The sequence below is a fragment of the Apteryx rowi genome, unplaced genomic scaffold (assembly GCF_003343035.1).
Source record: "Apteryx rowi isolate R43461 unplaced genomic scaffold, aptRow1 scaffold_302, whole genome shotgun sequence".
In the NCBI taxonomy this organism is placed as follows: domain Eukaryota; kingdom Metazoa; phylum Chordata; class Aves; order Apterygiformes; family Apterygidae; genus Apteryx; species Apteryx rowi.
In genome coordinates, this window is record NW_020449442.1 from 770,283 (window position 1) to 794,879 (window position 24,597).

A 24,597-nucleotide genomic window follows, 5' to 3' on the forward strand; every position below is an offset into this window, starting at 1 on the left:
TCACCGTATGCAGAGAGGTGCCCCCATTGCCGACGGAGGTGGGGGAGGTAGCCGGAGGGGGCTTGCCCTGCATTTGCAACACCTTTTGCCTTTGCTCCAGCGCTTTCCCAGACAGGTCGAGGCAAGGGGGACTGTTGCGGGTCTCGGCGCGGCGAGCGGAGCCCGGCTCCCTCCCACCCGCACTCCCAGCCCTTGCCCGAGCCCCGAAAGGGACGCACTGGGTTCCTCGTTGACTTGCGAGACCTGAATCCGCGCTAAGGTTGCTAGATTTGCGCCTTATTTCCCCCCCGCCCCTTTCCGAAGTGCCATTGTCGCATCGTCTGGAAATGCAGAGCTGCATTCAGCCTGCTGCTCCCGGGCCGGGCGGGCGGAGGGAGGGAGGGAGTCCCCAGCTCTTTTCAGCCCCTCCGCAAGCGCTGGCGATGGGGAATTTTGCCTGCGGATGCAACCAATTAAGCTCGCAGGTTTGCAGGGGCTGCACGGGGTTGTTTGCAGTCCTTTCCATGTCTCGGAAGTAACGACTGGAAGTAGGGCTGCCTATTGAGCTCATTTAAAGCGAGCTTCCGCGGGCTTTAAAAATGTTTACTCCATTCATTTAGCATCAACCCACTGCAATGAAAGCCTGCGAGGGGCCCGAAAATACCGAGAGCGCTCAACAGCAGAGCCCCGGGCCGGGGGAGACCCGGCAGCTTTGACCCCCCCCCCCCGACGTGCTCCTGCAAATTGCACAGAAAGCACTTTTTGGAGAGCCATAAAAGCGGAGCCCCTCGTTTTCCCGCTCTGCCCTAAGTGGCACTTATTCCGCCTGAGCAGCTCAGCTTTGTGCCCCACCAGCTCGCTTTACACCTTGCTCCTCCGGGTGCTCTCGCCCAGTCCGAGCAGTCAGCATCAGTCCTGCAAGCTTTCGTCGGGGCTTCCTCTTTTTTTTAGCATTTGAATGTATGGAAGAGAAAGAAAACTGCGTCTTCTTAAACGTGTTCAGCCCAGATGTGCAGTGTCTGTGAGGCTCGCCACTGAGAACTGTAGCTGTTAGTGAGTCCCCCCTCCAGCCTCCCCATAACCTACCCGGGAACTAAAAAGCTGAAAGATTTTAAGCTGGTTTAAGTTAACAAACTGCATTTAATTAGTTTTACCACATCCTGTAATCTGAATGAAATGTATAATATTTAAGACTAGAAGAGTTTTATAGTATTTATGATTCACTGAATAAATATTTGGAATCTGAACTCTTAGTAATTCATATCCATTTTTAAAGGACTGGTTATACAGAGGAACTAGTTAAGAAAATTGCTAAAACAATTATTGTTCCTGTGGAGTTGTTTTAGAATTGTTGTTTGTTTCAGATATTTTGCTTCCTCAAGGCTTTTTTTGCTTGCTAGTGCTCTATTGGAAGAAACGTTTACATCTGCATTTTAATTCAAATCAATTGTATTTGGAATAGGTGTGAATATAATGCATACTTCAGAACAACAGCCCCCAAAATATTTGTGCCCTTGAGAGAGAGAGTAATCTAGCTTGCTTTCTAGTTTTCCAGTAGTTAACCCTTTTTTCCAAAAGTGTGTGCTAGAAGCTGCATATGATAATTGTATCTTGTTATAATGAAATTTAATTGAAATTAAATGGGTAACTACTAATTTTTGAATAATCATTCTTACATGAGAGGTTCCATAGCCATCTTCTTTAAAAAAGTGTTTTCGAGTATAATTTGCTTGCTAGAATATGCAAACTTTTCAGTGTTTTTTATGCAGTTACAAGGGAAATTAAGTTCTTTTAATATGCAAAATAGATTTTTTCTTTACTTGTAGTTGTTTACTTTTCCATGTTGAATTTTAAATATTGTTTTAGCCATTTATACTGTTAATTCATACTACTCAGTTCTAGTTTATTCTTCAGATCTTCTTGGTTAGTTGTAGTTTCTTGCCACAATAGCATGTTTTCCTGTATTTAGGAACCAACTGGTGAACCATCTCCTAAAAGACCAAGAGGAAGACCCAAAGGAAGCAAAAACAAGAGTCCCTCTAAAGCAGCTCAGAAGGTGAGATTTTTAAAGAGAGAGAGTTCCTAATGCTATTTTTTCATCAACCAGTAGCAAATATTCCAGGCGTTTGGGCTGTGAACTGTGGGGTTTGAACCTTTTTCATTATGGAAGCCACATACAGCATGTATTTTGCATTTTTAAGATTAGAAATAACATGCTGCAGGAAGACCCTAGGTACAGAAACTATAAGGGCAGCTTACTTTTTGAATACTGTACAGATTAGTGAAATAACATGATATATTTGATATATTTACTGAGATCTACTGTATATAGTAAGGAAATCAATAGTAAGAATTTTATTTTCCTGATTAAGATTTTTGAAAAAGGAAGATTAATTTTTTACCTACTTAAATACGTTACTACTACAGACCAAATATGTATATTAAAGCAAAGTGTTTTGTCAAACATAGGTTAATTAGAAGTAAATCCAACTATATGTTGATAGAAATAACTGCATTTATTGAAACTTACAACTTAAAAATATGATGGTAAAGTAAACTGTGAATTACAGTAAAAGCCTACTGTGTCTTGTTTACTAATCAGTTTCAAAGCGGCTTTTTCTTAAAGTGCTGTTAGTCTTCTGAACCATTATTTCTGTTTGGTGATGGTAGCAAATTTTTATTATGGTGGTTCTGAACACAGTCAGCAATAGTACAAGCTCACTGAAGTCATTCCATTCAGTGCATGGACTTTAAATCACATATGCAGTTTAAAGAGTGATTTAATTTTATTTTAATTTACAAAAGCTCAGCATTGGAAAACTGTTCTAACAAGGGAAATAAAACCTTTCTATATGAATAATTTTAATGGATGTAAATAGTTGTGTATAGGCTTGAAAATAAACACAGAAGGTTTGTTTATGTAGATGGTTACACAGCAGTTAGCACTAATTTACAGGTACTAAATTGAAAACAAAAGCTTACAAAATCCGGTAGTGAACTGTAATGCTTAAGTGTATCAGTATCTTTTAAGTAGTTGTATGGCAAAATGTGGCCTCATCTAATTATGGTTAATTTTTCAGTATGCCTATGGCATTGACCTTATTAAGTTTGATAGCTTTCAGTGTTATAAATTACTATAGCAACTACTGATAAATATTAAATTATTAGGGGTGGCTATGGTTTCATGTCTGTTTTGTTTTAAGTGTTTTCAGCATTTGTTTGAGGGACGTTTTCCAACTCTCTTTAAATTTACAATTGTTTTTTACTTTCTGAACTGGAAAAAGCAGTATATTCTGTCAAAAAGTTCATAAATTAGTAAAAAAAAAAAAAAAAAGCTTTACAAGTTAAGTACTTAAAATGTGTCAAAGCCACTCTGCAACGTAGTGAGCTTAAAATGTTGATTTTTTTTATATAATAAAAATGTTCCTCAGATTCACTTTAAAATAGTTTAAATTTCACTCTTCAAAAGAGAGAGAGTAGTTTTTTATTAGTCTAGCAAGTCCAAATGTGAGCTTTAGTATTTTAAATATTACTCTTAGGAGTGTTGGCTTTCCTAGAAGAAATATTTGTAGTAAGATTAAATTTTAAGTAATTCATAGAAATGTATTCAAAAGATATTTCTAAAAGAAATATTAACATTTCTTCATTTAGTTGAGTGATTTGAAAATCAGTATAAATGGAAAGTAACTTAAAATCATTCATATGTATGTATGGATATATCAAATCTAGTGCTTCCCATATGATTCTGATGCATATAGTTGTTTTTTAATCTAAGTTATCAACTGAACAATTTCATTGCAACATTTTGATTTTCAGAATGCATGAAATTACTGATCTAATTAAAGTAAACTCTTTTGGGTGCTGCTAATATGAAAAATTGACCAAAGACCACATGTCCTTTTTATCATAAAGAAATCTTTGACAGTTATTAAATTAAAAGTCTTATTTGTTTCTAGGTTTGTAGATAAAGTATGCAAATATTTGATAAATCTTCTAAAACATAAAACAATTACAAAGCATTTTTAGAAAAGAAGTCATTGAGATGACACTTCAGAGAAATATTTTAGCTCTTTTTCAAAACAGATAATTAACCCTCTCTAAAATGTTCAGCTTCTCACCTGACATCTCAAAATTTCTTTTTATGTCATTTTAATTTTGATAATATAGTTAGTAGCAAAGTGAATTGAAAGCTTTTGGCACTGTAAGGAAGTTTCATTTGGTGGCATCAGCTCTTAAAAGAAGTGAACTATATGTTTGATTTGTGGTAAACGTATTTACCCAGACATACACATACATATATTTATTTAAAGCTTTCTACACCCTGTCCCAAGTCTCAGAAATGGAGTTGGCTAACTTTGCTTAAGATCCTGTATATATGAACTTGGGTACTATAGATGCAACTAGATATTGCTGGAATTTCTAAAGAATACTGTGTGGCCTGTGTTTTTCAAAGTGAGCTCACTGAAATGTACTATAGTGTTCACAACATGTAAGATAAACGTACACCCCTAGAACCCATAGAGCAGACAGGAGAAGGCACTCATGGTTAATTGATCGGGTGTTCTCTTGCAAACCATTACACATCACAATTAAAAATGTATTACACAAACTGGCAACGAGTTAAGAATACTCAGACAAGTACTGGGACTTTGTTTTGTTATACTTGAAAAAGTAAATACCCTTAAATCAGTCGAGGGACAATTTGCCCTAGAACCATGACTGTGTCGTGCATTTAAATTTCTTGGTTCATGGGACTTTTTTTTTTTTATTTATTTCAGAGCTTGTGTTTGGTCTTAGTAAACTGGCCTTGGGGCATCTGAAAACAAACTGTGCTTGTTAGGAAATTAGCAATGTGAAACTTGACAATGCATACAGAATGTTGCAAGACTAATTGGACAGCTAATAATTACTTTAATTTCAGGTAATACACATAAAAAAGGACTTGCTTATCATAGATATCTAACTTGTTATGAAAAGCACTCAAAAGGTAAACCTGCTTTTACAGAAAAACAAATAATTTCTCAATTGTTTAATTTTCACAAACAGAATGAACACAACATGTTAGCAGATGACAAGAGATGGACTTTTTCTACAAAAAGACTGTAATCACCTCGTACTTGAGGTTTATTCTCCACAATGAGGTTATTATTGAAGTCTGTGCCTTTGAACAAATCATTCTGTTATTCATTTAAAATATTTGTAAAAAATTAGCAAGTAAGTGAAGTTTTTCTTTTTTCTAAGGAACAGCTTCAGTTTTGCAGACAGATCATAGCAGGGATGTTCCTTTTCAATTTCTTTGGGGTTCTGGAGCTGAGTTTTATTTGTTAGGTTGAGCTGTGTTCCCAGCCCATCTCATTTCCCTTAAGCATTCAAGGGCTTTTCTTTGTTTAGCTCCTGTAGTTGTGCTTGATAAAAAATATTGTATAGGCATAACTACTGTCCTGTTTGAGAGGAAGAAATGCAATTATGAGGTTAAAAAAAAGAGTAATAATTACTTCGTGTTTGTACCATAAAAGAAAATGTCAAGGGGGTAGCCCAGGAATATCCAACAGTAAAAGCTCTTTAGTAAAATTCACCTTCAGTTAAAAGATTTTGAGTTTTGTTGAACTTGTTGCTAAGGTAGTTATTTGTTCTTGATGTAGTGGAATTCTTAAAAATATATCCAGATCTGGAAATACTATACTCTGAAAACCAGAACTTGTGGTACTGTGTGTGACTGCATCTACTACTGTCTCTATGTTACATGGCCAGAGTTTGGTATGTAGAAAGGCATGTCTCTGAGTTAAGCAGTCCAAAGGTTAAAAAAAAAAAAAGCGGGGGGGGGGGGGAAGTGCATGTGACTAGGACTCTGCCCTAAATTGGTTCATGGAAATCTATTTGGCTTCTCCATGCTTCCTTCATTCTCACCAACACCACTCATAGCAGGCTTAAAGGGAAAACAAGATCAGTTTTAACAGATGTCATAGTATGGTTATTACCTGAAAGGTAAGACACCAAAAATTTAGATGTTTTGAGCAAGATTGGTGAAGCAGGAGAAGACTGGCACCTGTTTACAGTTAAAACAGGTAAAATAGGATGTGGAGGGTGTAGTATTTTTGTATCTAGCCAATGCCTAAGTTTCTTCTAAGACTTTTTTTTTTAACAAAATAACTTTTTTTTAGGAGAGGGACACCTCCCTATGCAAGTTCTTTTGACATGGCTTGACAACAGTGATCTTTGTTCTGAGAACTATCAGTTACTTCACCTGACTTATACCTCTAACACATTTTATCTGAGGTTCCCAGCAGATCATTTTGCAAAGTGGATAGAGTTCCCAAAATTTGGATTCTGTTGCATTTGCGATCCTCTTTGACAATAGATGGTTGCCCAAAGAACACTTTATAGCCATTCAATTATTTATACTTGTCTTGTCCTGTTAATTGCCTTCAGTAGTACAGCTTTGGTGTCGGTTTGGGCATGGCACATTTATGCAACAAGGAGGCAGAGATGATGGGCAGTCAGGTACTACATTTGCTGACAGCAACTGTTTGGAAGCAGGATTTGATGGCCTTGTGGTACAGGGCTAGATGAACTGCAAATCTGTCTGGGGACTGTTAACTCTCTTCAATAATGAATGGCCACCATTCCCACCCAAGACAAAAATACCATTTTCTGTACAGATCATGTACTTAAAAGAAGCTAAATCTAGTTGTATTCCTAAAATGTGACATAGAAAAAATGATGTTATTCCTATTATTGTTTTTAGGAAGTTTTATAATTTTTCATGAAATACCATAAACTTGTGTTTGACAACCTACCCAGCCCTCCTTTAAGTTTGGTGATTTTGTGTCATTAGTCATTTAGAATAAGATCATGCCTCATAGTGCAGCATCAAATATTAAGAAAATCCTGACCAAACACATCTCACTTTCAGAAAGTGCATTAGAGGATTAAGGCAGCAGCTTCCTTTTTGACTAAGCAATTACAAACTGCTGTGTGTAGGGTGGCTGAGAACACTTGCATCCTGCTACCCAAATAAGATTCTTTGTTATCACTAGGTAGCTTGGGGCACTCTCCGGATTTGTTCCTAGCTTCAGAGGCAGCACTTTGATTAAAGCAAAGAGCCAACAGACTAGCATCCTTTAGATGATGTAAATATCTGTTTAAGAGGAAAACCACTACTTTGGGACTTCAGTATATCTTTTCTTATTAATTACATGAAAATCTTATGGAGAAACATTGAATTATTTGTCCGATGAGCAATAAAACATATCTTCCAGTAGTTAAATCAAAAGACGGTCTTATGCTTTTGAAGGAGATATGGGCTATGTTTGCAAAATGCAAAATAAAAGAAATCCAAATGAGAAGAGGTGGAATATTTTCCTAAACTTCGTGTCTTTATTGTCACCGTTGAACTGCCACTACTCCTTTTTAGTTGCTCCAGAAGTGTTTTGTCTTTCTCTTCCCTTAGAATGGAGATAAAAATGTCCACTTTGGAGGTTCTTGTCGTTCATTTTCTTCAGTTTAGTCTATGGAAACCCTCCTATTTACTTACAGAATCTCTCTGTACCAAAACATAATATCTGTCATGCCCTGCTGTTTGCTCAGCTCACCTCTGGGAAAGATTTGGTTTTGATAAGAACTATGGAAATGTTTTTCTTCTAACATGAGGTGGAAATCATATACAGCAGGAATATAGTGCCTTTCAATCTGAAGGGTCCCCAAGCACTTGACAAACTGATATACAAACTATACAGCAGGAACACTAGCCACTTCTGACATGGACCTTCCTCTGGGGTAAAGCACAGCATTGTTAATGGCAAGCGGCCATACTGCATGACAGTTTATGACAGGAAGCAAAGATTAGTTAGTCAAAGAAATCTCCCATGTTCTCTTTCCCATCAAACTGTATTATATACTGTAGTTAAACTTACAATTTGTGTCATGTTTTCAGTAACTTTCATTATGAGACCAAATTAGTTTTAGTTTCCAAAAAGTTACAATTTTTTCATAGACTTTAGGAAAAGGGTCTTTCCTTCAAATGTAGTAAAATACAGAAGAAAATGCACGGTGTTTGTGCTCTCATAACATGTCAGTTGTTGATTTGTTAAGAATAGATTTAACTAATATTTTCTTTTAAGATTTGTGCCCTGTGTAGTTTCTGAAATAAGCATAAATGCTAGGGGCTACAGATTTTTAAAACTAAAACACATCCTTTTTTGCATCCTTCAGGCTATTTGGTATAAAAAATGAATACTTTAAAAGGAAGCAAGACTCTGAAATAGATAGCTACAGTATATAGCAAATGTACTTTAACAAGTATTCTCATAAGAGGGTTTCACCTTACATGTAACACTGGTATAAACTATTAAAGAGCAGGTTTACTCTTTTAACAAGTCTGAGTGATAATTTTGCCCTTTAGGAGTGTGAATTTTATTTTTCACAGCTTTCTTCTTGGTGAGATATTTATTTCAAAGTAATTTCACTGAACTTGCAGTGCAGTTTTTTGTAGAAATTCATCCGCTACTTCCTCAGCTCAAGTTCTCTTTTAGAGGGATCCACTTTACATGGCATAGGGTTACAGTATATGTTACAGAGATTGACCAGCAAGTGATTTATATAATGAGACAGTTGATTTCTAAGGGAAAATCAAATACACATACGGTTAGCTGGAAAGAAGCAATTCATGGAAATGTGGAAATGCATTTACAGAATGTGTACAGAAAGTCTTCATTCTTAGGGACTTTGTATGCAGCAAAAGTCCTGCTCTCACTAAAGTCGGTGGCAAAATTCTCATCATCCTCAGTAGGGTAGGATTATTGACCTGATAAGGTATATGTATGGGCAGAGCCTGTCTAGAGAAAATAACCTGCAATTTTTATTTAGAAGCCTGTCAGTATTTTACTGTAGTCTGTAAGTAATATTATTCACAGTGCCACACAGTGAATTAATGGAAGAGGCCTTAGCAAAACCCACATTTCCTTTAAGTTGAGCTCCAGGACCAACTGCTGTGCTTACATAAATATAGCTGTCACTTTAAGGCACCTTCCATGCTGTTTCCTTAAACCTGAAAAGGGAAGGCATATTTTGGAACAGGGAAAGCCCTCCTTAGAGCTTAAGGATGCGCTTTTACCTGGAAAACTTCACATAAAATAGAAAAGTATCTCCAAATATGAATAAACATATATTTATGGTGATAGCTGTTCAAATCCATTTAATGCATGAACATCATGAGACTAAAATAAGGAATTATGCACTGAATGGCCCCTGTAAGTTGCTTTCTTCAGGCTTGGAAGAAGCTGTATTTTTAATTTAGTATCTTTAGGTAATTTCTGACAGCCCATGAAAAGCTAGTTGCTGGCACGGTTGGGGGTTCTGCCAAGTTTCCAAATCTCCTTGTGCCCCCGTTCACAGCGTGCAGCCCTGCAGCTTGCCCCATGGCTGGCCGTGACCTGGGCACCCCAGGCTGCACTGCAGGCACCGAGGAGCTGGGTGCACGTCCGCATGTTTCTCTCTGCTCCAGCAGACAGGGCAGATCAGGGCCAGGGGGCATCCTCGGACCCAGGCAAGGCATCCCCTGGCTCTGCAGGCTATGAAATGTTGAAAAAAGAACATAATCACATTCCACAAAAAAAACCCATAAAGCAAGTTGGAGGCTTGGTGCCACCTGAGAGATATAATTATGGATAATGTTACAGGAAAGGACTTCCTAGTTACCAAGGCTGTTAAGTAGTGTTGTAGTATAAAATATGTTGTGTTTCTTTTCCCTTTACAGAAAGCAGAAGCCACTGGTGAAAAGCGACCCAGAGGCCGGCCCAGAAAATGGGTAGATATTCCACTTCCAATCATTTAATTTATTTTCTGTGTTATAAAGCATGTTTTAAGTCCGTTCTTTAAGAGAACAATTATTTCTGCTTCCTTTGTAAGAAAGAACATCGATCTCTTCTGTTTGTTCTGGTAGATTGACTAAAGGGTTAAGATAGCAGAGAAGTTAACCACAGCTTCCTACCTTTAGACGCTGGTAGTTTGCTCAAGACATTTTACTATTAAATGTTTGCTGGGAGTGAGTATTTATGTGTCTCTTATCAGCCTGAAAAGAGGCACAACTCTTTCTTCAAAAAAGAGTAACAATGAGATAACTTGTTCAGTAATTGAGTAACAAAGGTTAAAGGGGCACTATCAGACATCAGAAAGTGATTGAGAGAGGTGATAACATTCAAACGTAGTGTGTACAAGATAAACTTTAAAAAACAAAATCTCTTTGTTCCACATTCCCTGGAAATGCAGTATATTTCTCCTTCAAACCAGTGAAAAAGAGCAAAAATGAACCACTGGATACTTGCACCTAGAATTTAGTTTTTCTGTTCTGGGCCATCTTCATGCCTCACATCGTTGCAGTAAGTGGTAATATGTTTCATTAAAAGGTTCCTCTTTTCCTGGCTGTTGACTCTGTAGATGTGGCTGTCACACAGATGTATTTTTGAAAAGTGATGTGATTCTTTGGCCATGCAAAGTCTTTGGTCTCAGACACCTGAAATTCAGTGGTCTCACTGATGATTACAGCTGATGAGAGTCTGCCTTGTACCCCTCTCCTTTGTATGTCTTTCCCTTATGCATACACTTTCAAAAGAAAAGTGATGGGGATGTCCCTTGAAAAACCTGATTGGGTGTTAGAAGATATAGAAGGTGTGGCCATATGCTCCATCATAAGTTAACATTTCTGATTTTCCTTCTCTGGTTCCCTTTCCCTTTTTCTGTGCAAAATTTTTCTTTAAATTTCTTTTCTGAATCCGTCCCTTCCCATCTCAATTTTGCTCCCTTACTTTATTCTGCCTACCCTGTCCGCTTTGCAGTCCTGTCATTTTTTCCCCCTTTTGTTCAGTTCTTTTTACATAGATGTTAACACTGTTGTCAAGGTATCTGCTTCCCAGAGCTCCAACAGCACAGCTGAGGTTCCCCAAAGTGTCAGCAGCTAAGCACAGGAGACTAGTTTTGTAGTGTTGTTCAGGATATTTCTGTTAGTTCTGTGGAGCAAAACAGACCGTTACGTACTAGAGATATTTTTTATGCCTTCAGTTTTTAAATCAGGCAGATTTCAGGTACATGAAGAAGCCCATTGGCATTAGGAAACTAGATGGCTTATACAAACTTATCTACGCTGGTAATGTTCTTGAGGCAGCCTGCAGAAGACAAATGCAAAGTGCAGTAAAACATAGATCAGTTGCTGCTGTTTCCTCCTGTTAGGTTCTGAGCCTGCACATGTGGATGCTAAGTGTTACTTGCTTGTTCCTCACCTTGGTTGCAATCCCAGAGGAAGCAGCAGAAATAGCTGTTTTATGAGAGTAATTTATAACAGCCAAGCCATCTCCACTGCATTAGGAATGCATGATAGTTGAATATGGATGGCTGAACACCTCTGTGAAAAGGGAAAATGTAGCTATTTGAAATATTAAAAGATTTTCTCTCCCAAACACTCATAGTCAGAAATTAAATCAGAAATTAATTTTCAGTGAAAAGGGCTAAATATAATAATTGTGGTGGGTTTAGACCAGAATATTTCCCTTCTATTTTTGTATCTTGTATGGGAAAGAAAGAATAGGCAGTCTCAGTGGAGCATTAAATTCAATACAGTCTGTTTGTTGGGTGAAGAATCTGAATCACAGAAATGGAAATTATTGATTAGCTAAGAGACGTTGACATTACTTTATCGTGAGACTGGTATTTTTAACATGTTCACTTATTTCTTTGAAACTAAGGCATACTTTCAAACTTGATAACACTTTCTGTTGTGCCTGTTGGAGACACAGTCGTTTTATTTGCTTATTCCGATAGTATGATTGCTTCTTGCGATACTCAGAGATTATACTCATACCTCCAGCTTGCAGTTGAGATAATTCTGTAAACCGTGAGAATCATACATTCCATTTTTTCCTTTCCTTCTCTTCTTTTTCCAGTTCAAATTAGATTTGTGGGTTCCTCCTTTGTACGTGATGAAATGGAGAGTGATACTAGATTTTTCTCCAGAAAGAAATAATGTTAAATCATTATGAGCCATTATGGTGCCTACTGCTTATAAGCCAAGCTTATAGTTGAAGTCAAGGAGGGATTCTGCCCAAAAGCAGATGGCACAATACCATCCGTTGTGTTTTAACATCCAACCTGTATTCAGAAAACATCCCTTTTTATCACCCAAATCTCATTTACATTTTTAGTCATTATTTTCTTTCTTAATCCAATTTATTTATACATCAAGTGTTAACGATAACGGCTCTATATCAGTTAAAGTAAGGAGTGTGTAGATTTTCTTGGAGAAGGCAAAATTTTATGTGACAGGTATTTTTCTAAGTTTGTAACCTTTTTGTGAGTTTTGAGGTTCTGTGTCATATGTTGTTCATCAAATTGTAAAGTATTATTTCTGCTGTTTCCTTCAATATGCACATGCAGAGACATACGAGCTAACAGACCACTGTAGAATTCCAGTAGCTGGTCTTTCTGCCGGTTCAAATTAAGCATTTAATGTTTGTGACTCACAGTGTATTTATTTATTTATATATTATATTTTAGAAGAGAACTAAATCTTTTTGACTGGTATAAAACAGGGAAGGGGGAAGGAGAGGGCAAACCAAGTGAAGGGGGCAAGGAACCCAATTTAACAGAAGTACATGAAATGTCCAGTTATCTTTTTAATGCAATAGTGTGCCCTTTGTAAAACTGTCAAGGGAAAGAAGGCCCTTGTGAGTAGAAAATACAGGAAAGATTGATGAACTCTTCTGAAAATAAAATATTCAGCCACACAGAAAAGCTTTCCAAATGCAGAGAGTTAATTGAATAAAAATCCTGAAGATAATAAGGATCATATAGCTGGGGAATGCAGATCTTTGGAGTCAGGAACGCAGGGCCTGCTGCTGTAGAGCTCATCTTCCCTGTCAGCTGCTGCACATGTGTGAAATGCATTGAAGACTGTGAGTCCTTTTAACTGGGAGGGAGGGAAACCTCTTCATGACCTTGGTACTTCTTAATTTTAGAAGTTTTAATGCAAAAACATGTTCTAGGCTCTTTGGGTGTGTTGTAGCTGAGATAGGAGTGTGCTTTGGAAGCGAATCTCCTAGCTGTCTCCCCTTACTGTTGACTGTTCTGCTGACTGTTCAGTCAGCAGAAGCTGACTGAAAGTATTGAGGTACGAGTAGAACAGGAGACTGAATAATCGATTATAGAACTGTTTGTTCCAAAGAATTGCCCTGAAAACCTCCGGAAATTTCACAGACTTCTGGTGCTTTCATGTGTTATTTTAATGGAGAAACCTGAAACCTGATTCTGAGGTTGATGCTTTAAAAGAATATTGGTTTTTATTTCCATTGTTTTGTTATGTCCCTCAGTAGTTTTTTGGCATTTTCTGATTTCACCTTTACATTGTTTAACCCGAAACACGATTCAGTGTATGGCATGGCAGGATCACTCAAAAAGGCAAGGAACAGTCCAGAGCTTCTTACAGCTTTGAACAGGACTTTACTGGGGAGGAAAGATGGCTGCTACCATGCCATGAAATGTTTTAAAGGAAAAAAATGCAATTCTAGCAGCTACATGATTATCACTGTGGAACAGAATGAGTTAATTTCCAAATACAGGGTGCCTGTAAAGCATACACATACACATCTAGTGCTTGCTGAAGCCCAAATAACAATGCGATTTGTTCAGAAAAGCTGACTTTTGCTCTTCCAAACATTTTGTATCTGGATATTCTAGATAGCACATTTCAAATTGGTGGAAGATAAAAGATAATGAGAAATGAACTTCATTTCTTTAAGCAGGATTTTCAGTGATTAGCTAGACATCCTAGTATTTTTGAAGCTCAAGTTTTCCCATTTTTAGTGAGGGCAAAGTTTCACTTTATATACTCAGTCAGTTTAAGAGGTGCTGAACTACGTTTAAAAAATCATAATGAAAAATACTTCTTTCTAGTAACTTTTTCCTCAGATTATTTCCCACTGCAATTTTGTCATAGCTCAGATATCAAACCTTAAACCTGGTATTTATTAGATGTTTCTATTCCAGCTGTACCAGAAGGCCTGTGTCAGGACAAGGACTGCTAATCTTCATTCATGGACTAGATTTTGAAAATCAGGTTCTAAATTTTGAAGAAATTTAGAAATGTCTCTTTCAAGAGAAACCACTTGCCTCTGATCATTTATAATCTAACAGGAATACCAGAAGACCCATCAATATGTTGGGGCTATTGCCTGCCTGTAACGAGTCTTTCTAAAGCATATCTAAGTAGAAGTTTCTGTCTGATAGTGCCATGCCCTGTGATGTGAAGCTGTTTAACCAATTTTCCTTATTTCTCATGCAGTGCAGTCATTTTTGTCTCATATGATGTGGTAGTTTAGGAGGTGCTCAGATAAAGTCACTCAGGCTTCTTCACTAGGTAGTGGAGAGAGAAAGACACTCTGAGATCATAGTCCAGCCTGCCCTAAAATAGGCTTTACTATAGGTGTGGTGAATTCCCATCTGGAGATGGCAATCTTTTGTTGTTGGGGGAGACAATCTAGATGACAAAGTACAACAAAAATCTGACTCTTAGACAGCAAAAGCTATGTGAGATAAATCCCACCCTTTGATAGTAAGGTGCTTACCAGTGTGTAGCCAAGCTAGATTCCATTTTTATGAGAAAATATTTTTCTTTGAATGAATTACTTCATGGTCTGTTTGGAACAAACGGATTGAAGTAAAACTTCAGTCACATCAATGTGATGGTGAATGAAAAAGAAGGTTGTTGTTTATGTAATTGTAGCTAGAGAAGGTATCACAGATAAAAATTTAGTTACTCATACCTGGGAGAATAATGTCATTTGAGACATGTTACTTTGTCTTTCCAAATTTGATTGCAATATATGTGGTGTTACTGCTTTGTATGAAACAAATCATGAAAATTTGCATATGTTGCTGTTATTTGAATCATCCAAACTACCTTACCTTCTTTGTTAAGGTCACTGAGTTTATTTTGTAAAATGGTAATATAAAATATCTTCTTCTGTCATGAACGTGTTTTACATCTGTGTGGGCAAGACTGTCTTCTGTAAAGGGTCATTTTTTTAATTGATCTAAAGAACCTGAAGGAGCTTTTATACTTATCAAAAAGAGATTATTGATCTCTTTTCTTCAAAATTCCTAAATTTAAAGAGTAGACAAAGAACATGAATTAAAAGCTTTAAAACCTTTATACTTATATATCTAGTTTCCAGTTGAGGTGATCTGTAAAAGAAATCATCTCTCAAAATTTGAACATTTTGAGACAAGCAGCACACCTAGCAATTTTAAAACTTTTCTTATATGACTAGTACGTATTTAATACTAAATTTTTTGGCCAATTTTTGTCATTTTTTCCCATTCAGCTTTCTGGGGCAGAAAAACATATTTTCCATGCTGGTACCAAATGAATAAAAATATTTATCAAAAATATGTTATTTCTGCTTTACCTGTGTGTAGAGAGGCACATGCCTTCATTTCCCTACAAGCTTGTCTAAGCACATACTGGATACTATTGTTGTCCTTCATTAGAATCTCAGAGTCATGTTCCTTGTTGCTTTAAGTAGATGTGGTACCATTTATTTCAAGTGCAGGTCTCCCAATAGACCACAACAGAACATTTAGCTATGATCTTTCTTGTATAAAATAAATTTATATTACCAAAAGGATATTTCACTCATTCTCTAATTCACTTCTACTTCAGGTAAGGGATATTACAAGATGTCCAGCTTTGTCAAAAAATATTTTGCCTTTAACTGTCATTTCAGAGTTATTAAAAGAAAATCTTATATTCTGTTTGAGGCTCAAACAGGAAATTTTAACCGGCAAAAATGCAGAAAGTTAAATCCCCAGCATCAGTAGTGAAAGGTAAGCTGAAATTCTGAGCTGTTTCTTTTTTATGATCTCAGATATTATTAATGCTTGCTCAGAACTTAATTTCTTTAAGAATTAATTTTCTGTTTGGCAGTGTATCTTGATTTCCATAAGACTCATTACCCATTTTACATATGAGGAAACTGAGCATGGAGGCTGGTAAAGTTAGCAGCAGGAAGCATTTTTGCACCTTCAGTGTTTGAATCCTTTGTTTTGTTGCTGGCAGTTATCAGCAACTGTGCATCTAACGACCTGACAGAGAAAATGTATCAGCTAGTGAAAAGTACATGCACTCATTCTTGCTTCTACAATTCCATTTTCACTGTTGAAAATGTTACGAATGCAGAAAGAGAAGCTGGGCCTCACCTCCATTGAAAATGTACTCCACAAGGTTAATTGCCTTGCCCAAGGAAATCTGTAGAAGAGCCAGGAACAGAACTCAAATTTCCTGGCACCCTGCCCTGTGCCGTCAGTTCAAGGCCATCCTTCTTCAGTAAAGCTTGCTTGTGAACAGGTTGGATGAGGGAGGGAAAACATTCTTTTGAATTCTGTATCTTAAACCAATATATAGCTTTTACTAGTTTCTGTAAATTTGGACATACGCATCTACATATGTCCCACGCTGTCTAGCTGGTGGGACAGTGAGGGGTAGGAGTAAGGTATATAAAAATAATCTGCATATTCTCTATGTACAGGATAGATCAGAGAGGTTTGGGGCCAGTAGGGTTTGCTACTTGAACTCAGCCAAACTATCAGCCTGAAATATACTTAACAAAAGCATGAGTATTGGTGATATCCTCTCTTCTCTACCTTAATTACATATAGAAGTCCAATATTGGTCCAGTAAATGACAGATGTAGTCACCAAACCAAGGTGCCTAGTTCCTTGGATGTTTTCAATGTGCTTAATCCATTTTTCAGGACTAGCTGACCTCAGCCATAGCTATAGGACAGGGCCATTCCAGGTCATCGCATCCAGAGATGGTATTTCCATTCCCTATCCTCTTGAAAGGTAGTGCTAGAGAGGGAATTAAAAAAAGGTGTTAAAGTGTGATCCAAGACAGAAGATTAGGATTCAAGACTTCTAGGTTTTCTTATAATTTCTGGCTAATTGTGCATTATATTTAATGCATCTGTGCCAAATTCTATTTTATACTGCAAACTCCAGTAGTACAGTAGCCTTACAATAAAATATCATATTTACACTCCCCCCGTGACAGAAAAGGGCCATCTTATAAATGGCAATCAGCCCTTCTGTGAATGAATCTACTCCTCTCAATTAAGAATTATGATAATAATTAAACAGGAGTAATACTTTTGGCTTCACTCTGCATTCTTTACAGACCCTAGTAGGAGATCTGGATGCTGAAGGAATGCAGTGTTTATCCTGTTCTTGAAGGGTGGGGAAGAAGGGTAGTATTGTGATAATTAATGTTTAGAAAGTGCTTTTAGTGTTTGAATGAAAGTCATTATGTGCTATAAGTGCAAGTACTATTATTTCCTCTTCCTTAATCCTGGGACTAAACCTCACTTTAAATTGCAGTTTAGTATTATATTTTAGTTACAAGGTTGGATTTTCAACAAGAAAGGGGGCTTCTTTCAGTAAGTAGCTGCAGAATGTCCTCACCAGAAGATGGCTCCTAATTTTACTGCACACAGCTCTGAATGTAGAAAAACATTTTTTGTATGAATAGTAATGTACTTTATATGTGATTTAGTTAGCATGACTCATTCTCTAGTCTTATTTTGTACTAGGTACCAATTCAAAAAACAAAGGGAGCACAGTTTACAATAGAGTTTACAATGACATTTATGAGTGTATCTATTTTTTTTATCCCAAGACCCATCCTAGTTATTCATCAGACCACAAAAAAAAAGCAGAATAAAAGTAGAGGGACAAGAACCTGACTGTCAGATCTGAAAACTGTTACTTCATAAAGACCAACACAGGCCTTTATTAATTAAATAGTCACAATTAGTGATTTAAAGATGCTGTAGTGACACCACAGGTAATGGAAGGCAAGATCTGTTAAGGTCGTAGAGAATCCAGATATTTTCAGTCTTCAGGGAGAACCCTAAAACAGGAATTCCAAGGTCCAAGGAAATGAAAGACTGGATGAAAAAGACATCTGTTGAGGAACATATAATCACAATGTTGTAGCTGATAATGCTCATAAAGCACTGTTTGTTTTGCAGTCTTTTGTCATTCACTGTTCAGAATGATTCTGATTTCACAGAATATTCTTATCAGCTTTGCTGTTATTGGAGGCTGTTGATGGGGTATGATTTCCTTGTTTGCAATAGAGAGAAACAGACAGGGAGATTTCTTCTTTGTTGGTTTGTCTAGTTGTAATGTTCTAGTGATTTCTTGCTAGGAAGGTAAATTTTGCTGTGCAAGGGCAGCCTCTGGCCACTCTGAGCTGGTAGACATTAAAAGAAGGTGGTTTTGTTTTCTGAACACAGGCATCTTTGGATTTCATCCTATTTCTTTGTAGCCTGACATAGTGGGAAATCTGTTCCACCTAAGCTATTCAAGGTGTACATGTCTGGGTGAGAAGTCCTCAAATCCAGCCTGTTGAAATAAGGCTGCTATTCAGTGGGACATTTAAAAGTCATGGTGCCACATGGGAGAAGAAAAAAATGAGAAGCCTGGCCTAGCCTAGTGCTTAAGGTGTTCATGTAAAGATCTGGAGTTATGTTTCCTAGGGCTGTGTTTTGTCTGGTCTAAAAGGCATATGTTAGAAAACTGAGCTATAGAAAACAAACCCCACTTCTGTCTCAATCTGAGAATGGACCTTAACTAATATTCAAATGTCAGCCTTTTTCTTGCTTTCCTTCTGCAGCCTTGTCTCTGCATGGCAATTCAGCTTCAAGGGAAGGGCTGGAGAATACTTCTCATGCAGTAAAGGAAAGGAGCTGGTGATTAGGACACTTGTGTAGAGAGTGTGGGTTTAGATCTTCCTCCTGTTTATTAAAGGATAAACTCTGTGAACACTCTTACTCTGAGACGCTAATGTACAAGTTGGGTATGAGTGCTATGAATGGAGTTTGGTTCTGTCCTGACCACACTGAGTTCTGAATGTTTCTCCAGAGGAAGTAGGTGGATTTTAGGTGTCTATCAGCTGTTAAATGCAGTAAAGTGTTAGTTGGGAGGTGAGGCTTACTGCCATAGAACTAACAATTTTGAGCATGTGTGTAGAGGCTTTAAAGCTTAAGTAGGAAAATACTGGAGAATATAGGAACTTACAGGGTTAGGCAGTCATGGAAAATAGATGGATTGTATCCCAACCTAGAGAATTCTCCACACACGTAGGACATATTATTTGTGTGTTTTAAACTGTGGCTGCAAGAATTTTACAGGCAACAGCTTGCTGTAATCTGTTTGCACATGATTTTAATTCTTTCTCTTACTAGTTCAAACAGTATTACATGTTATTATGGCAAGTACTGCAGACTTTCAGGGTTTTGGCAATTCAGTTTTATGTGTGTGTGTGTGTGTGTGTGTGTGCATGATTTTCATAGCTGTTTTAGGATGCTAGTAATGCATAATGTATGTCTTTATTCTTCTTTTCCTTTTAACCTTTTTTTATAAACTTGCTATCTTCATTTTTTTCTAGTCCAGTCTGTCAGTCCTGGGAACTGTGGAATTGCAGGGTCAGACTTTGGTGCTAGTTATGATGATTTAAATAATAGTATTGATAAGTTACATTTGAAGTAATGTATGAGTTGTGTATCTGTATCAGTGTCAGTGAGAACAGAGCCTGCTCCACAGAGATTGGTTTGCTTTGATTAACAGTGATTTACCAGTAGTAGCAGTCTCCATTTTGGAGCCATTAAGATTATCAGTGAATTGGCAAGATTTAGAGTCTTTACATCCTGTCTCTTTAGAATAATTGCTGGGAACTTAAAAAACATTCAGCCTGGTAGTTCCTGTATACAGTAACAATCATTACTTTACCCAATATATTATTTTAATCCATTTTGACTGTTATATCAATTATCCTAATAGAGAGCAATTGGGGCCCTTTACAAGATGTAATACAAACACATATGTGAGCTTCACTATTTTGATCTTATCAAAGTTGCATTGTGCTAACATGTTCTTGGGGTTTCCTTAGTATTCACACAGAGCTCATTCATACTCTGGCTGCTCATACTGCATTGTTTCCTGTTAACGATGCTAAATGCCTTGAGGAATCTGCTTGGGGACTCTTATTCCACAAACAACTGTCTGTTTGGGTCTTAAAAAAAAAAACAATCAACACAACACTGACAAAATATACATACAGTACTTGGGTTGTAACATTAAAAATGCGGAGGAGGAAAAGCTATCTCTGCCATGGCATGCACTCCTGGATTCATTACCATTCATTAACTATTTTTTAGGAAGCAGAGGTATACACAGTTTTAACGATGCTTCATTGCAGTCTTCCCATTCAAGTCAGGGATGATTCCATGCTTGAAGCAATTGTTTTATCAAGATTTATACATAAGTCTGATTGAGATACATAGATAGGCAGATGGAAACAGTCTGTCAGTGCCACTTGGTGCCTTTTGCCAGCTAGATTGAACAGACAGCCTGGAGGTGCACGATAAAACGTTAGGCCTGCTGAAGTCAGTGGTCAAACTCCTAATGAAGTCAGTTACTCCCAGATTTCAGTCCTTCTCTGTCTGCCACTAATGTGGTGTATAACTGTCAGCTCTATAAACCGTGCAGATAGCCATGCTTGTACAAAACTCAGATCATCTGAAGAAGATCTGTACATGTTCAAGTTACGCACCAGATGAACAGAAACTTTATGCTGATTATAGCATGGCAAGGATAGTACTTGAATAGCTCTGTGACTATGATAAATTTATTATTTGTGTCAAGGAGTTTAGGAGTCACTGCATGAATAATGGATTGATTAGGCGTGTACAGAGAAACAGACAGCAGGGTTTTTGTTGATGCTGTTTTCTTAAAAGCAAGCTGGTGTGCCATGTAAACAGCATTCCATCTTTTAAAAGTAGAAGTTTTTTATTGTTTAATCACTTCAGTGAACTATTTGAAAACTGGAATATGGACATCTCTGCACTTCAACCTTCAGCAATTTTTTCTAGGATATAGAAAGACATGGTTTTGAAAATGGCTGAAGTATCTTGCTACTTCCACTGGTATAACCTTCATTAAGGATATGCTCAGCTGTGGTCATATGTAGATACTTTCTGAGGGTATATTACTTAGTGAACCAAAGTCTTTATAAGGCAAGACCGTGTAAAATATTGGTTCAACTAAAGTAGATTCAACAGCAAGACTCCCACTGATTTCATTGGAGCTGGTTTGTGCATGATACTTTTTGTTTAAACTAGATCAAAATTCTGCAAGGTAAAGGCAGTACTCATAGCGCAGAGAGCAGCAAAGAGAAGTTATATTGCAGTTCACACATGCACACAAAAATATTTCAAGATTATATACTTAATAATAACTTTGCTCCAAGCAGAAACTATTTCATTTCTTTTGTTGTTCATTTCAGGGAGTAGGAGGTCTCAGAGCCAGTGCAGGCAAAACAGATGCCATGGTTTTCCAAAGTACAGATTAATAATTCCATGCTCGTAAATCACTAAGAAAACTATTTAAGGGAGAAGTTAGGGCCATCATGATCTTTTTTTGCATGATTATAAATCATCGTGGTTTGCTTTGAATGATTAAAATTTCAACCAACTAATTTCATAATGTCCCAGAGGAAGCTTTGTTCTTTACAGGTCTTAGTACACCCTTTTGTACACCCTAAAAACCATTTTCTTGAGTGTGTAATGTTGGGATATAAAACTCTATTGATTTATTTCATTCCCTCATTTTTGGTTGACTTGTTAGTTTTCATAAAAGCTAATAGTGGTCATACCATAAAAAGTTAGGGGAGGGATTCTGTTCTTCCTTTGCACTTACACAATGTGAGTGTTCTTACCACTTTGCATAAGCAAAGAGACAGAAGTGAGCCATAACCACATCCTTTCTTGGTCTCTCTTCTCCTCCATGTCTACTTTTGAATATTTAGTTTGCCCACTATCCTCATTCAGGGCTACGTAAATGTCATGGGTAGAAGCTTTGAAAAAGTTCTAGTTTTGAGTAATTTGAGCATGATAAAGCAGCTGAAAATTTGAAAAGGACGTTTATTTAATTAAAAAATGTCTGAATGGATTTATTTGGAGGCTATTCAACATAATAAACGTCTGGTCCAAGACTAAATATAAGAAATTTCAGGTAACCTTTGAGAAAGTCTAACGGCAAGGAGTAGAAAACGGGCAGAAAGAATGAGCGTAGAGCCTAAGTCAAAGCCACAGAGCTATTCCAGCAACTCTTTGTGTGTGGTGCCCATGCACAGGACCTGCTGGAAGCACTGTTAGAGCAGGTAGCTGGGAACTGTTGCTCCTGCATTCTTTCCCTGGATCTGACCTCACCAGCTCTCAGTTAAAATGTGTCCCATGCACTAATATTAAGAGTTTTCATTATAGGGAGAAAGAATGCATAGGTGCATCCATCTCTTACTTTACATGGCTGTGTGGGACTGGTCATAGTCCCTCTACTTCCTGCAGTCTAGGAAACTGGAAAGAAAAATCACAGAAGTGACTCTGAAAGCTCTTTTTTTCTACAGCAATTCTGAGCTGTACCTCAAGGCTCAGGGTCTGATGTACGGAGGTTAGCTGTGGAAAGATACAGTTCAGAAGACTGCATCCTTCCAGTTTTCCCTGTCACATTTCTTATTTGGATATTGCTCAGCCTGATACCCAGGGATCTTCTGGTAACTGTTTATTATAATAATAATATATCATTATTGTAACATTATTGTTGACTTGCTCTGTCAGGGAAGAAGTAGCCAGACTCCAGATCTGTTGACCAAAAGCTGTGTCAGCTTGAGGACAAGGGCAGAATTATGAAAGGTCTGAAGGCAGCTTAAAATCACTTCATTCCCTTCATGTCCTATCCTACACTGTACATTTGATTTTGCACTTCCAGAAAAGTGCAGCAAAGAATTGGGCCAACAGCATATGATTTAAACTACTGCTGACATCAGTTTTGTCCGACACAACACGAGCAACAGGGCTGAGTTTGGGTGGCAACATATCAACACAATGAGTGACTTATGAATGAAACAGAAATTTCTAAGGGCACTTAGTGCAAGTGATAGGTGGAGATGGCAGTGTCAGTGCCCAGTGAGGTGCAGTCTTATTTTTGCTAATTTCAGATATATTTGTATTTGAGAGTGGATTTTCTCCCTCACGCTGAGATTCTCCTTCTGGTCGATCTGTCAATGAAGTCATAACCCCATGATTGACATCATAGTCTGCAATCATGGAAACTATTGCAATCTCATAAATTTAGCTTTATAGCAGTCCCTGAATGATGGAGAAAATGAGCTGCAAGAGAGGAAGTTGCTGTTTAAACTCAAATATCTTTGGTAATTATCAGAAGTAGTTAGAGACACTATTAGAACATAGTTCTGTAGGGTCAAATTAATTCTCTGTGTAGTGCTGCTGAAGGCACTGGAGTTACCCCAGGGAGGAACTTACCCCCTGTGTCTGGAATGACTTGATGGCAAACATGTGAAGAGGAAGTGAATTTATGCTCCAGTTTAATATATTGGAAAGTTTTCCCTTGTCTGAAAGTCTTTCTTTATCTCTGAATTTCCTGGCTTTTGTGGATTTATATTAGATCATTAATGTTATTTCAGTGTATTTTTTCTGGTGTTTGATGTCTTTTAGGTTGTTTTTATTGGGGATATAGTATATATATATTTAATGAAAGTAAAAGCAATCTTCTGTTGAGGAGGTCACAAAGCTTCCATGAACACTGTGTAGCCTACCAAGTGCAAGGCCTCTTCTTATTTGGGAGCTGTGGTTGTTGCCTGTGTAGCTAGAGCACTCTTTTCGATGAGAAGAAAGATGTGAATATCTCTTAATGAACATTTTAGCATCTATTTTCCAAAGTTAACTGTTATTGACATTTTTAATTTTTACAGAAGAATAACCTCTCCAACTCTACATGCAGTGTGCTTGTAACCCCTTAAAATTAATCATCCATAGTATAAATGGACCATCAATACAATATGATTGTTGAAAACTTTCAAAAGAATTTTTATTTTTAAGGCACATGGAAAGATGGGATAAACAACTACATGCTATACTTATGTGCAAGTTGATCACCCTTATTTGCAACAGAATTCCTCATTCTGTGCCTGCTGGTAGGCACCAGCCCCAACTGTGGAAAGGTTATGTACGAAGTCAGGCCACAGAGGATGGAAACTTTGGGGGATGCAGGTTAATGGTGAGTGTTGTTTGTGTGCTGCCTGAATCCTTTCATTCTCTCTTTTGCTCTCTTTTGCATGGGAGGGGAAGAACAGAAAGGACTTGACAATGGACAGAATGTGCTAGGCCAGCTCCTTCTGCCAAGCAGCTGGGTAGAGTAATTTGCTGTGGAGCTGGCTGTCTTTCCTGGTGTTCTTCCTAATTTACAGTGGTGAAATGAGAGGTATTTGAGTCTTGAGTATTTACAATTTTTCTTTTGTGGCAGATCAAAGCCTGAAGTGAATAGCAGAGTTGTGGAATTGCCCCAGCTTTACTTTAGCTGTCCGTCAGACGCAGGATGAAGTGAAGGGGGGAGGACAGAGACTTCTGGTTCTGAAAAACCTTGATGACAGCCAGATGGTGTTCCCACACTGCGTGTGTTGCTTGATTCTAACAGGAATAGATTGTTCCCCACTATTGA

The 24,597-nt window shown here is 37.5% G+C and overlaps 1 protein-coding gene across 2 annotated transcripts in view; it reads left to right on the forward strand.

Annotated features, from left to right (window-relative positions):
- Positions 1-24,597, forward strand: part of HMGA2 (high mobility group AT-hook 2) — a 116,475-nt gene that overhangs the window by 738 nt on the left and 91,140 nt on the right. Inside the window, exons 2-4 of one of the 2 annotated variants that reach the window (XM_026070058.1) lie at positions 1,949-2,035; positions 9,734-9,784; positions 11,913-12,008. In XM_026070058.1, the coding sequence (XP_025925843.1) occupies positions 1,949-2,035; positions 9,734-9,784; positions 11,913-12,008 (234 nt within the window). Of the gene's footprint in view, positions 1-1,948; positions 2,036-9,733; positions 9,785-11,912; positions 12,009-24,597 lie in introns of those variants that run through there. The other variant, XM_026070057.1, reaches the window with a different exon arrangement.